This window comes from Dermacentor albipictus, chromosome 7, assembly GCF_038994185.2.
Source record: "Dermacentor albipictus isolate Rhodes 1998 colony chromosome 7, USDA_Dalb.pri_finalv2, whole genome shotgun sequence".
Lineage (NCBI taxonomy): Eukaryota > Metazoa > Arthropoda > Arachnida > Ixodida > Ixodidae > Dermacentor > Dermacentor albipictus.
In genome coordinates, this window is record NC_091827.1 from 51,695,617 (window position 1) to 51,710,993 (window position 15,377).

At 43.1% G+C, this 15,377-nt stretch overlaps 1 protein-coding gene and 1 long non-coding RNA gene across 2 annotated transcripts; both read right to left on the bottom strand.

Annotated features, from left to right (window-relative positions):
* Nucleotides 1-204: 204 nt before the first annotated feature.
* On the bottom strand, nucleotides 205-7,443 carry LOC135910128 (uncharacterized). The gene is made up of 3 exons (XR_010566909.1): nucleotides 7,346-7,443; nucleotides 4,820-4,921; nucleotides 205-364 (listed from the first exon to the last, which is right to left on the bottom strand). It is a non-coding gene; the product is annotated as an uncharacterized lncRNA (long non-coding RNA).
* A 4,758-nt stretch (nucleotides 7,444-12,201) lies between these two features.
* Nucleotides 12,202-14,760, bottom strand: LOC135910129 (uncharacterized). The gene is made up of 3 exons (XM_065442174.1): nucleotides 14,552-14,760; nucleotides 13,438-13,564; nucleotides 12,202-12,628 (listed from the first exon to the last, which is right to left on the bottom strand). Exons 1-3 carry the CDS (start codon nucleotides 14,647-14,649, stop codon nucleotides 12,209-12,211), a joined length of 645 nt encoding a protein of 214 aa, XP_065298246.1. The 5' UTR covers nucleotides 14,650-14,760; the 3' UTR covers nucleotides 12,202-12,208.
* Nucleotides 14,761-15,377: the final 617 nt, after the last annotated feature.

The window sequence follows — 15,377 nt, forward strand, 5'->3', positions numbered from 1 at the left end:
TCACTAAGTGAGGCTTTTGATTACACATGGGGTCCACATCAAAGAGGCGGAAAAGTACAAGTGCAAAATAAATGTTAACTTCTTGCGTATACGTTACGCGAAAAAACAAAGACAGATCCGTCTATGGATAGTTTTGTGTCACTTTATTCCACATACACAAGTCATACATGCTTCTCACTGCAGTTGGCTACACGCGAATAGAAACACAAAATAAGATATGCGTCCTCTTGCTGTCGTGACCAAATAATGACCACAACTTCAGCGTCAATCATTTAACCACTGATTCCAGGCGCGCCCGTCTGCTTTCTTTTTGCATTGGGCGATGCGTTTCCGTTTTGTGGACGAATGGCTCCCGAAAGATTGACTGAAAAAAATATGGCAACAACCCACAGGTTGTTCATGTAAAACGTAAAGAAGTTGACAGCCACTTTAGCTGAAGATAAAGAGGATGAAGGCGAAAGCCTAGGAGCTCACGAGACTCTAATTAAATTACTTGAATCTCACTAGAATGTGTAGTTAGTTCCTATTACTTCTTTATCCCACAAAAGGTCGTGGGTTCGAGTGCCGTAATAAGTTATGCCCTAATTAACTTTACCTTAATTAACTTCGCCATACTTAACACCAAAGGCAATCAGTTCGACTCCTACAAACACTCGAAGATTCGAGTCCCACCGAAGGTCGTGGGTTGGAGTGGCTTAATTGACTTCATATTAATTTGATGAGCCTTAATTACCTTGGACTTTATTGCCAGGAAAGGTCGTGCGTTCAACTCCCACCAAAGGTCGTGGGTTGGAAAATCAATGGCGGCACAATGAGTATTGGTGCTATCAATCTTGGTGCGTCTTATTTAACGCCAGAGGTCGTGGGTGCGAGTGCATTAATTAATTATGCCCTAATTAGCTGTACCCTAGTTAATGTGGACTTAACCCCCAAAGGTAGACGGTTAAACCATGAATGGTGGCACCATTGAATTTTGGTACCATAAAGTCGGACGGTCAATTTTTCGATAATGCTGGTGAACGAATTTTCCGGCCCGTGAGTAACTGGAGGCTTTCGCTTTAATAAATAGTTCCAATGCACCATCTCGTTCTTCAACAACGGGCTAGTGTAACAAAGAAATGTCTCAGAAAAAAAGTATTACCACCATAGTGGCTCATAAAACCATGACGCTTGTCTTGCGTGTTTAACAAGCGTATTAGTGAACACGGTTGTCGATGAAAACAGAAAAAAGATCTGATGACCCTATAGAACAGTACGAATGAGCGGAAGTTGGAATCTTAGAGACCTACCAAAATGTTTTGTTATCGTAAAATGAATATAATGAGTAGTAGCTAGACGGAAACCAAGTTCTATAGAATCATCATCATTGTAATCATCATCATCAGCCTATATTATATCCTCTGCAAGACGAAGATCTCCAAATACCTCTGCTCTGCGCCAACCGATTAGAACTAGCACTGCGATTTTCTTAATTTCATCACCCTGCCTAGTCTTTTGCCGTCCTCGACTGCGCTTCCCCTCTCTTGGCACCCACTCTATAACCCTAATGGTCCATTGCTTATATAACCTACGCATTACATGACCTTCCCAGCTCCATTTCTTATTTTTAATATCAACTAGAACATCGGCTAACCCTGTTTACTCTCTGATCTATATCGCTCCTGTCTCTTAACGTTACGCCTAACATTCTTTAGTCCATCGCTCTCAGCGCAGTCCTTAACTTGTTTTCCAGCTTCTCGGTCAGTCGCCAAGTTTCTGCTCCATATGTTAGCCCCGGTAGCATGCACTGATTGTACACCTTTCTTTTCAGTGATAATGGTAAGCTTCCAGTCAGGATCTGACAATGTCTGCTAGATGCGCGCCGAGCGATGTTTAGTCTTCAGGAAGTTTCCTTCTCATTATCAGGGTCCGCTCTGAGTAATTTACCTAGGTAAACGAACTTCTTCACAGACTCTAGAGGCTGACTGGCGATCCTGAACTCTTGTTCCCTATTGTCTATTGATCATTATCTTTGTTTTTTGCCTAATAATTTTCAACCTTACTATTACACGCTCTCTGTTAAGGTCCTCAATCATTTCTTGTAGCTCGTCTCCAGTGTGTCTGAACAGAATGTCATCTGCAAACCGATGGCTGCTGAGATATTCGCCGTCGACCCTTACTCCCAAGCCTTCCCAGTTTAATAGCTTGAATACTTCTTCCAAGCACGCAGTGAATAGCATTAGAGAGATTGTGTCTCTCTGTCTGACCCCTTTCTTTATAGGTATCTTCCTTTTCTTGGATAGGATTTAGGTAGCTGTGGAATCTGCAGATATTTTCCTGATATTTACGTAAGCATACGGAATAGTACAATGATGGCATTCTTTCAGTTCTATGGAACCCTTGAAGTCGATAGACAGTTCCTATAAAGGGCTGCCAGTTTTTCAAGCATTATGTCTCCTGCATATTTGATTAAATCGACGGGTATTTCATCGTCTCCTGCCGGTTTTCCCTGTTTGATGTCTTTCAAGACCCTTTTAACTTCATAGCTAGCTGTAGAAGGAGTCTCTGTAACCTGTTCATTACTACTTCGTAACGAGGTATCGCGGCTGCATTGGGTGTTGTACAGGTCAGCATATAATTACTTCACTGCCTTTACTATAGCTTCGAAATTGTTGATGATATTACGCTGCTTTGCCTTTAGGCATACATCTTGGCTTGTCCTATGCCGTTTCTTTCTCACTGATTTCATGCTGCACCAATTTTTTACTGCTTCCTGAGTCTTCCTCACATTATAACTTTTGATATATCGTATTTTCTCCTTGTTCATCAGTTTTGACAGTTCCTCGAATTCTAACTGATCTCTTGAGCTGCTTTTACTATAGCGTCGAGGTTGTTGAAGATAATACCGCGCTTATCTTTCAGTGCATACATCTTGGTTTGTCCTATACCAAGTTTACTTCTCACTGATTTCATGCTTCGCCCACCTTATACTGCTTCCTCAGTATTTTTCACGTTAGAATTTTGAATATCCCGTATTTTCTCCTTGTTGATCAGTGTTAACAATTCCTTGAATTCTATCTGATCGCTGGAGCTGCTTTTACTATAGCTTCGTCATTGTTGATGATATTATCCTGCTTTGCCTTCAGTGTATACATCTTGGTTTGTCCTATACCAAGTTTCTTTCTCACTGATTTCATGCAGCGCCTATATTTTTCTGCTTCTTCCCTCTTTTTTATGTTATAATTTCGAGTATCTTGTATTTTCTCCTTGTTGATCAGTTTTGACAGTTCCTCGAATTCTATCTGATCTCTTGAGCTGCTTTTACTATACCTACGAAATTGTTGATCATATTACCCTGCTTTTCCTTCAGTTCATACATCTTGGGTTGTCCTATGCCAAGTTTCCCTCTTACTTATTGCATGCTGCACCCTTTTTTTACTGCTTCCTCAGTCTTCCTCACGTTGTAATTTTGAATATCTCGTATTTCCTCCTTGTTGATCACTTTTGACAGTCCCGCGAATTCTGATCGCTTGAGTTGGACCCTTTCATTCTTTGTCGTTTCTTTATTAGGTCCTTTGTTACTTGGGAGAGCTTACCTACTTGGGAGAGGCTTAGAACGACAGAAAGCTGAGCTAGTTGGTAAGGATTCATTATGCAAAATAGAAGTGAGGCGTGCAGACAGGACACAAGAGTAGAGAAGTGGACAACACGAACGCCGTTCATGTCGTCCACTTCTCTACTCTTGTGTCCTGTCTGCACGCCTCACTTCTATTTTGCATTGGGAGAGGCCTTTACCATGCAGTGGGCGTAGCCAGGCGGATGATGATGATGATGATGTCCTGATGGTTACCTTGGTACTTTACCTCCTACTTCAATCGCTGTTTTTGAAGCCAGCCTAGTTATTCGCAGATGTTGCATATTTGGCCCGAATGAAGCGAACTTCACAATGACTAATTGGAAAATAGCGCACAAATGCCACTGAAGCTATCTATGATGGTAATATATTTTACTTCGACATGAGTGTAGGTATTGTATTGCACGAAAGCAATGATGAGACCCCAATAGAGGTCTCGTAGCGCTGATATAGAAAGCGGTATTCCTGCTAGACTTGAGATCATCGGCGTCGTAATTTCTTTGGCGCTGTGTATTAAGGTAGAAAAAAGCGCAAGGTATTCTGAAGAAATGCTTTCTGAGGGACGCATTTAAACGATCGAATATTTGTCACTGGGCCATGTAGCTGCAGAAGTCAGACTGGTTATACACTGGCCACTATGCAGCGCGCTGTGCGACCATTTAGGAGCGGTACCTATGTGTGGGCATGGTGGATGCTGATTTGCGATGTATGCCAGTGTTTTCAAACTTGGAAATTCAGAATGCTTGCCTTGGGCATGTAGTTATGGCGCGTGAGTGCAAAATACGCTCGTATGATCACACGTTTTTGTTCGTAAAAATGACGTCAGTACAGTAATGATCAGCATAGGTTTTTGATGTTAAGTCAGGTCAATTCCTGAGAAAACACTGTCTTCTAGAGGCTTCTAGAGACGCTCACATTTGATATTTAGGCATATATACTTGCTTTGTGGCTACAAAGCGCTTGCTAGGGCTGCTCCAATCATTGTTGTTCTGTTGGGCCCTATGTTATCCAAAAGAACCGCCTTCATTTCAGTCATGAAGTGCAGTGGTGGCGTCAACCACATGGCGTTGACGAAATGTCACAAAGTGAATATGCTTATTCTATTTGCGCTAGTGCGTATTGTTCGAAGCAGGCATATAAAATCATCGGTATCAATCTTTACATATAAATGATTTTCTCGCGGATAGTTGTATTTACAGCACTTACCACAACCGCAAGCACACTCAGTGGCAGTTGACCGACAAGTAGGAGTAGTCGGTGGGGGGCAAGAAGCCCGCCAATACTGCTCGCAAGGCGATCTAGTTTGTACTGCAAAGTAGGTTATGAAAGACGCTAACGTAAATTGTAGATAGAAAACATCTTAATGTGAAATCCTTGTCACTCAGATTATTTGGATTGGTGAGATTTGTCCACCCGAAGCAACAAATAGCATCATCATCATCATCAGCCTGGTTACGCCCACTGCAGGACAAAGGCCTCTCCCATACTTCTCCAACAACCCCGGTCATGTACTAATTGTGGCCATGCCGCGCCTGCAAACTTCTTAATCTAATCCGCCCACCTAACGTTCTGCCGCCCCCTGCTACGCTTCCCTTCCCTTGGGATCCAGTCCGTAACTCTTAATGACCATCAGTTATCTTCCCTCCTCATTACATGTCCTGCCCATGCCCATTTCTTTTTCTTGACTTCAACTAAGATGTCATTAACTTGCATTTGTTCCCTCACCCAATCTGCTCTTTTCTTATCCCTTAACGTTACACCTATCATTCTTCTTTCCATAGCTCGTTGCGTCGTCCTCAATTTCAGTAGAACCCTTTTCGTAAGCCTCCAGGTTTCTGCCCCGTAGGTGAGTACTGGTAAGACAAAGCTATTATATACTTTTCTCTTGAGGGATAATGGCAACCTGCTGTTCATGATCTGAGAATGTCTGCCAAATGCACCCCAGCCCATTCTTATTCTTCTGATTATTTCCGTCTCGTGATCCGGATCCGCCGTCACTACCTGCCCTAAGTAGATGTATTCCCTTCCGACTTCCAGTGCCTCGCTGCCTATTGTAAATTGCTGTTCTCTTCCGAGACTGTTAAGCATTACTTTAGTTTTCTGCAGATTAATTTTTAGACCCACTCTTCTGCTTTGCCTCTCCAGGTCAGTGAGCATGCATTTCAATTGGTCCCATGAGTTACTAAGCAAGGCAATATCATCAGTGAATCGCAAGTTACTAAGGTATTCTCCATTAACTTTTATCCCCAATTCTTCCCAATCCAGGTCTCTGAATACCTCCTGTAAACACGCTGTGAATAGCATTGGAGATGTCGTATCTCCCTGCCTGACGTCTTTCTTTATTGGGATTTTGTTGCTTGCTTTATGGAGGACTACGGTGGCTGTGGAGCCGCTATAGATATCTTTCAGTATTTTTACATACGGCTCGTCTACACCCTGATTGCGTAATGCCTCCATGACTGCTGAGGTTTCGACAGAATCAAACGCTTTCTCGTAATCATAATACATAGCATCTGCCTAAAAAATTTCTGTGTAATGGAGGCAACAATTAGCAGTGCGAACACATGAGGACTAACACGAACAGGTCAGACTTGCCGTTAGGCATAGAATTGTAGAGTAGGCGACACAGTGTTCAAAAAAGGCCAACGTTACCACAGTGCAGTAAACGTTGCCGGTTTTTGCTTTCGCACATGTTCCCGCAAGCGGCCGATAAGTCTTGGTTTGCTGCATGTTAAAACCGCGAAACGAAAGCGGAAATTTTTACCGCAGTTTTGATGATAGGCTCTAATGACAGATTTTACTGGACGGAACGAGGTTATTAACCTTTTCCCTACCGCGAAAAAATGGCCAAAGGTCACCAAGTTTACTAGGATTGTTCTTGACCAGTTTGTGCAGCTTTCATTTCTGAACACAACGGTGACCTTTTTTTCAGTTAAGCAGGGGTTTCCTTAAGCCACGTCATTATACTAACAATGGTAACAAGGGACGCGAATACAATGTTTCAAGTCTTTTCAATCAAATTGACGATGACCTGCACGAAATTACACCCAAAATAAAAATGAAGTAAAGAAAACCGATAGAAAATGGTGTCTGTGTGACTGTATGGGCCAATATACGCGTATAATGTAACAACGGTCCTTTCATTTACTTCCATACTTTGACATCAAATACACTTTCTTCTTTGTTTTTCTTTCTTTTTTATAGCACGCCATTGATTTCTATCTATACAATTCAGATTTTGTAAGATGCTGTAATATACAGCTTGAATGTCATTTACTTTTTAACTTTCGTGCAGATGACTGCTTTGAATTTGTAAAAATAATGTGTAGCGTGGGACATTGGTACATGAAGTTTATGGTACAAACTTGTTTCACTTACTTAGATGTTTCATTTACTAGATGGTTTGTCGGCAAGCGCAATGTGCTTAGACATATCATTTCAATGCTGTCCTTATCATATGTATTTTTGAAATAAGTATGCAAACTGAATTGAAGGTGGTTTTGTTCCACAGTTTAGAAGAAAATAAGTTTGAAAAAGTTTTTTCTGCCCAGCTTTGAGGTGTAGGGCCATATCCTGCGGGCTCGATACACCACGAGAAAATGAATAAGAAAAGGAAATAGTCTAGACAGTACGATGCACAACAACAGAGCAGACGACAAAGTTTTCGAAGAGGTAACGGTTTCATGGAGGTGCCGTTCATGCAAAGGTTTGTAAAACCATAACAGTGCTCACCACAACCAATTGACAGTCGTCCATAAATTACGAGGCAGCTCCGCTTCAATCCATGTGGACATACTGTTTTGCTTAGACACAACGGTTTAGGTTTCGCTTCAAAGAAAGAACGTAAGGAATATTTGTGAGTGGTGATGACAAATTCCAATGCTTCGCTACAAATAAAGGTGTCCGCGTTGGCAATGTAAAATTTCATAAGCTGCTGGGGAGTATGTATTCGCGCATTTCCCATAGAAAGGAATTGGTAGGTGCAGTGTACAATAAGTTATGCGTGCTTGTTGAAAAAAGATGTATGCGTTTCAACACTATTCCCCATATCTGCGTCAGTGCTGCTCTTACAGCCCGCTCGAATACAAAACTAATGCACTTTGATCAACAATAGTAGAACGCAGTCGTTTTTACTTACTCAAGAACTTTAATGCCTACAAGAAGGCATGGGCCCTGCTTAAGATTGCTGGAATAACCAGCGCCATGAGCTTATACTGTAACGCGTTGGAGAAATGAAGGTACCGAAAATACGTTAGCCTCGTAGAACGGACAATGTAATATTGCAGTTTGTTCCTTTAAGGCGTTACAATGGTAATTCTAGAGCATAAAAGAAGGCGTTTTACACAGATAGCCAAATGCCCTTGTGTGTCCACTTCAACGCCAAAGGTATGGCGGGTTCTGTAATTTGTTGAAGTAGCCGTTTTTGGAAAAAAGAAAAGAGGTAAAGGGTGAAGAATCAGGCGCAAAATCCGCAAAATTGCAAAATATATCCGCAAAATCGTATGTGGTATTGTTAAACGACGAGTTGCTTGTGAGATTATGTAAAAGTTTTAGGTGAAAGACTGGCAAGTGAAAACGAACTACCAGGAATGGATAGACCAAGTTTACATGTTGGAACGGTGTTAGCCAACTACAGTAATGACGCTGAATATTTTTCTTGTTTTATTTGTCTTTAGTGAGGAATCTGTTTCTTTCCCGTAAAATACTTGTCAAGAAAGCAGTGGTGCGGGTGAAAGTCATGGGTCTTCAAGCAATACGTAACTGACAGTAAGCTTTTCGGGATGGCAATAATTATTTTGTAAAACAGGGAACATATATCATGTTAATGTTGCACCAGTTACATCAAAGCAATTTAATCTTCACTTCATTCAATTTCGGCTTAACACCCACCGAGCTTTCCTTACTTTATAAGCCCTGCACTGCCATGACCGCTGCAGCTCTATAGCCTGCACGCCTTTGCCGTCCCGCAATGTAGAACCAATCATGTCTCTCTGCAACATTACTATACAATCATTCTATAAAAGAAACGACGCCATGGTAACATTGGGATACAAGAGCGCAGATCATTATAGTCGTGAGCCAACGCCAGTTAATCCTACTAATATCCTGTCTACAACTTGTATGAAGTCAGCCACTGAAAAGTTTGCATGTAAGTGCGCTAGAATAAATGTCATATAATGTTTTGTGCTCCTAAGGGTAGGAAAGGGGGGGGGGGGGTCCTCGAAGGGTGCTCTTGTTATTTAGGCAGGTGCATGGGGGGACCAGCAGAGCTGATTTGTTAGCTTTAAACGTAGGAACCGCGTATCAAACTACCGACTCAGCTGCACGACAAGCCAGTTGAGGGCTACGGTTTTGAGTGGGGTTTTGGACGGAGTTCGAAATTCGGTTGAGAGTTTGGGCTCTATGATATCCCACTCTTGACACTAAGAAAATGGTTATGCTCAGTACTGCTTTATTATCAATTAATATCAGGTATATCAGTTAATCAGTTCATTCGTGACTCACGTAAAGCCACGTCGCGCTGCACACCAGCGACGGAGCTTTGTTCCCTGAGAATTTGGTCCTTTTTGTTCGTAAGTAGACTGTATATACTTTGTCATATTCTTGTAAAAAATTGAAATATTGCCGCCTTCTTGGAATGTGTAATTCTCTCGCTTCCTACGTCTTGTCACATGTCTGCATCAATACCCGTCGTCATAGGGCCAACACAACACCGGATACATCGACTTATACCCTAGTTACACGGGCCGCTTAACCACGGTTAAACTTAACCGTGGTTAACTCGCTCAACCGTGGTTAACGCGAACCGTAGTCCGCCAGAGTTACACGGGCTATCCCGATCACGGTTAATGGTCTGATGACATGTCACGTGATCTCTTGCGTACAGGCTTCATTTTGAAAATTTTTTCTACGACATTTCATTTCAGGGGTGTAAAGATGTTACTTTTCAGCAAAAAAAATGTCATATTTCAGCGTTCTAACGTGGAAAAGACTTCGTTTGGAACGTGTACGTTAGTATTTAGCGTCATTTGAGAATAATCTGCTAACGCTGGTCGCAGTCGGTCGTAGAGTTGGTTTTACGGCCAACAATATCCGTTGCCCCAAAGCCGCTATCTATCTGCGTCGTATCTGCGTTCCCGATTCGTTCCGTGTTCTGTCTGCAGCGAAATCCCGCGTCCGGTTATCTTCTTTGGGAGTTTTTTATTTGTTGTGTCATTAATGCGTTCCGTGTTCTGCGTTCGGTGTCTGGTGTACCATTGTCGGTTTCTTCATGATGGCTCTTCGCCCGCCGGAGCACCGTCTCAGTGCCGATCGACTTTTCTGGACTGTGTTCACAGCACTGCAAAGCAAGTTGCACGACCAGAGGATAAAGCAGGCCCGCATCTTTCAAGCTATCAACCACTTAGAACAAGAAAGGGAGTATGCTGAGCAGCGGTGCCGTCAGCTGATTCTCGCCGCTGTGCTGTTTAGCGCACGCAAAAGGTAAATATTGATGTATCCGCGTGAAAATTCGTGGTATGAAGCAACATTACCCCAGCTTCCAGATAGCCAATTCCGGGAGAACTTCCGAATCAATCGATGTACTTTCAATTACATCGTCAGCGTGTGTGAAAGCATGAAGCGGCAAGACACAGTCATGCGCAAAGCAATTTCCTTGGACAAGCGTGTCGCGATTGCCTTGTACCGGCTCGCCACCTCTGCGGAAGATAGGACTGTGGCTAATCTCTTTGGCGTGAGCCGCTCTTCGGTGAACCTCATCTTCCGAGAGTTCTGTGATGTGGTTGTACGGTGCTTAGAGGCGCGCTTAGTGCGACTTCCCCGCCCACATGAAATGAAGGAGCACCTGCGTCAGTTTGCAGCAATCACCGGCTTCCCGCAATGTGTGGGTGCCCTGGACGGTTGCCATATCGAGGTTTGCCCCCCCTAAAGAGCATGCAGCCGACTATTATAACTACAAGGGGTGGTATAGTTAGATTCTTTTGGCTGTTGTGGACCACCGGTACAAATTTATGTATGTCAATGTGGGGTCACCTGGAAGGAACCACGACGCGGCAGTGTTCGAAAGGTCGCGACTGCCTAAAGTTTTGGCAAGTGATCTGTTTCGACTCGAAGCAAAAAATGTCGAAGGTGTTTTAGTGTGCCCTCTCCTTCTTGCTGATCAAGCGTTTCCTCTGCAGCGCCACATCATGAAGCCGTTTCCTCGTGCCGGGCCAGTTGGTTCCCCATCGCAAGCGTTCAACTACCGTCTCTCGAGTGCGAGAAGAGTTGTAGAGAGTGCGTTTGGTCGACTTAAAGCACGGTTTAGAATCATGCACAAGGGCCTCGAAGTAGATATTGACAATGTCAATCGCATTATTCGTACATGCTGTGTACTGCACAACATATGTGAAGAGCTCACAGATCACTGCGATATCACCTGGATCGAAGCTGTGCAGTGCCAAGACGCGGGTCGGCCGCAACCAGTGTGCAGAAGTCGCCGTGAAGAGCCACTCGGAGTCGCAGTTAGAGATGCCCTTGACAAGCACCTCGCTGCTCGCCAAGCTAGCTGAGCATGCAGTTCTCGGTGCTTCTCAGGATGAAGTTTAGAATGTATTTTGAACTGTTATAGCCATTGTTCAGCTTTATCATTATTTTTCTTCATTTTAATATCTTTCTTGTGCTTTCCCTTTATGTTTTGTCACAATGTATTTCAGTTTTATGCTCACTGATCCTTCTTTTTTTTGTGGATAAATTTTCACACCAACCTTCCCTGCCTTTTTGCTGTGAATATGTAGTGCACTCTTTTTTACATGAAATTCTGTGTAAGCACATGTAAAAGGCACAATTCCACGTATGAACATGTGACTTTGCAGGAATAATAACTGTTTGAGATTTCAATTAATTTGAGATGGGATGAGCCAGTACACAACCAATTCTGAATTGTAGGTGTAATGTGCTGTAGCAAAACTGCATTAAAACCTTGAACTGACCAGACGGCAAAGGGAACTGAACCTTCAAATCTGCTTAATATTATAGGGTCCACATCACACCTACATTTAGTTTTACTAAGCACACCTGTATTTTGCCTAGTTTCTTTAGCCAATGCATACTTGCACTTTTTCGAATTGAAACTTGAGGTTGGGAAATGAGTACTTAACACTGGGAGGGGGGGGGGGCACTTGGAACTGCCAGGTATGTAGGCCTTGAGCTGTATGCTGATCAATGACCTAGCTCTCTTCGTATACTTGCTTCAACTTTACATTTCTCATCAAGAAATGTAGAAATAATTCAGTTTCCAGTTTGCCAAAACGTAATTATACCAATAGGTATTTATAGCTTTTTAAGCATCGGTAACTCGTGTTTCAGCTTGTTTGTGCAGTGTAGGGCAAGCTGATGAATTGCGTCCAGTTTTGTCCTGTGGTTATAAGTTGGAACTGGAGCTGTCCGTGTAGTCTGTATTAACATTGCCGGGGATTGGTCTCTGGAAGGTTGTTCTCCGTCAATGTATGGCTGCTGTGCGAGGCCCTGGAATGCCACTCCCTTCCCTAGGAATCCGTGTTGTGTAATGTTTCAGAGGTAAATGAATATTGGTTTTGTGCTGTACATGATCACCTTTTATTGATCATTTGGTACAAGATACTTCTCCAGCATTCTAATCATGCTTGCCTGCATGTCATTAGATTCTGCTTGCAACTTGATGAACGTCTTGTGAAGCTTGTAAATTTTTTTAGAAGCTTTCGCTGCTCGTTGTTCTGCTTGCTTGTGTAAGCTTATGAGTTCTTCGAAGTTTGTTGACGCAGGCCTCTTCCTTCCTTTAGCCTGGCTGTTGGCAGAACGGCTGCCTGCTCTGGCACCCAGGTCATTCGCTACCTCAGGCTGTGGGCTGTCTCTAGAAGGCTCTGGAGTTTGGCTGTCAGTGGGAGGCTCCGGAGTAATGCTTAGTTGACAAACACTGCTCTCCTCAGTAGGAATATCGCCGTCGTCCCATGATGCAATGACCTCTGCAGAGTTTGGCAGTTCATTCACTTGCTGCACCTGCAAATTTTGGTTTGCCATTAAAACATGAACATTCGACGCAGTAAAAGAGTGGTAATAACTAAGAAGGAAAGCGTTCAGGTCACCGAGATAAAATATGGCTGCAAGGTGAAATGAAGATTTGGATGGAGCTGCAATAGATGTACATACCAAATGAAAATGTCTGCATTGGATTTTAAGACACATACCTTAAGAATTAAAAGTACATTCTGCAGATTAAGTTGTGCGCAGAAAGAAAATTGTTGGCAAATTACAAGCTTTCTGCACACAGATGCATACGTAGAAAGCATGTATTTTCGCTACAGGTTACAAAATTTTCTGCAAATCCTGGTATGTAAAAAGAACGGTGATGATGAAGGCTTTTCGCTACAAGTTAATTCGTTCTCTGAAATCATAGAAGGAATGAACTTGTAGCAAAAAACCTATATTCATTCATCATCAGCATACTTCAGGATATGCAGGATTACGCAACACTGCTACAAGTATGGGCTTTGCATTTTTAGGTCTTTTTATTGTGGTCTTGTTTTCTGTGCAGCTACACTAGTTATTCCTTCGCGTGGAGAAATGGATGAAAGAAAGGATCTTAATGGATCCTCGAGAGGTTTGCTGGCGGCACGCCCCTCCAGATGATGGGATAAAAATGAAATCATGTGCACATAGGTACAGTACATACAGCAAACACAACACTTTCTGCAGCGATGTAGGCAGCCTATTGGTCACGTATAGTATTAGCCATGCCGTACAGAAATCAGTGCCGGACAACAGATGGTTATAAATGCTGGCAAGTATTGTGAAGACCTGAAGATTACCTCAATGTTTTCCTCCATGAGCAAGTCGTCGTTGACCGGTAGTGCTCCGAGGAAGCCGTGCAGACGCCGGTACAACGGCCAGGTGATGGCTTTCGAGCCGGTTGTGGTTGCGGTGCGCCTGAGCTTTCTGAAATTATAATATATTCATTTCGTATAAGTGCAGCCTATGCAACACAGTCATCGCTCCAATGCAGCTACTATAAATGTACTATAATTACCAAAGACAATCTTTGTAGCACTGCTGCAGAAAGAAGGAAAGACCACTACATGTTAAGAATAATTACTTCACTAGTTTTCCTTCCCTTAAGCGATAATAAATCAAGAAAGGAGCAAATAATAAAATAACAGAGATGTAATTAAAAATGCTAATCTGTAGTGTCGCCTATAGGTTATTTAATTCTGCAACAGTACTTATTTCCTGTGCAACAATTATAGCCATCTGCACAACATATTGTGGAAGGTCATTGTAGCAGTAATCGTGAAAACGAAGGTAAGCTTAAACTAGTGGAGCTTGAATTATTAAACATGTATTTTCATGGTAAACTGATACTGACAGCATGCACTTCTGTTAAATTTTTTTCCCGATTAGAAGATGGCAACGAAATTTTTGTTTCACGATAGATAAAAACCATATGAAAATTCCGCATGAGAGCACACAACGCTCAACTTGCATTCCATTGTGGTACAGTGCATGTCCGTGGTTTTAATATCTGCTCAGGCATAGGAGCCAATTTACGACCCCATATTCGTTGGGCGCGGACAGCGGAGAGACCATACGGCGCGTAGGCCATGCACCTTACAAACATGTGACTACGCCTGAAATTACACCAAGCTTAAAAAAAATCCGCCACACGTATCAATGCCGTAAAGTCCTAGTGTTCTACCTGCGACGAGGGTACAACTGGCCGCAACACACGGTCGCATTCTCTCGCGTTTACGCGTTGCTGTTTGCTAGAGGCTTTTGCTGCGCGCGCGTTTTTCTTTTTTTTTGTTGCTGTTTGGATTTCTGTGTTATCGAGGCGTTAACGGCTGACATCTCGTCTAGCAAGCACACGCCGCGTCCTCTGACCAGTACATGCTCCCCTGCACGGCGTATTTCCCAATATTCACTTACCGATAACGTTTGTTCATGTTATCCAGCTTCAGGCGCACTTGCTTCGTTGAATATGGTCCTTCGCCGGCGGGAATACTGGCGTTGAGCGTAGCCGTCATCTCTGCGTAGACGCGCGCATTCCGACTACTTGAGCGCAGAGCGCCCAGATTATCTTCCCAAAGGCGTATCAGTGCCTCAGTTGTAGCGTCAGGCCAAATGATATGCCTTTTGGAAGATATCTGGGACGCGCCTGCGCTGCACTCCGGAGAAGCATCGTCCGCCATCTTGCCGTTTCCGAAACGTCGGTTTCACTAAACCGAGGTTGCCAAGCTCGGTTGGCGGTCAACCGCGGTTAGCGGCCTAACCGCAGTTTCGCCTGCCGTGTAACCGCGCTAACCGCGTTTAGCGATAACAGGGGTTACGTTAACCGCGGTTAAGGCCGCCCGTGTAACAGGGGTATTATTCTACTAATAAAATGAAATTCAAAGAACAGGTATCAGAATAATAAAGGAGAAATATAAAGACTGTCAGAAAAGTTCGGCATTATAATTTTGGGAGCCATCCCAGGCAAGTCTTAGGGGCGCAGTCTCGGTACAATTTCTAAAATCTAGCAGTGTAACATGTGAAGACGGCTTCGCTGACGTTACCTGCTCGGATAATTACTGAATCTAGGACCGTTCTTGCTTTGTTAGTAGCTATAATTAAGAAATTTAAAATATCTGCAGAAAATCAAATGACGCATCACTTGTTTTTGTCAGAGGCACAAAAGAACCACAGTCTACCGCAAGTTTCCTATAAGGTAGCCGCAATACAATGCATGCTTTTGCTGTTTTTACATAATATTGCG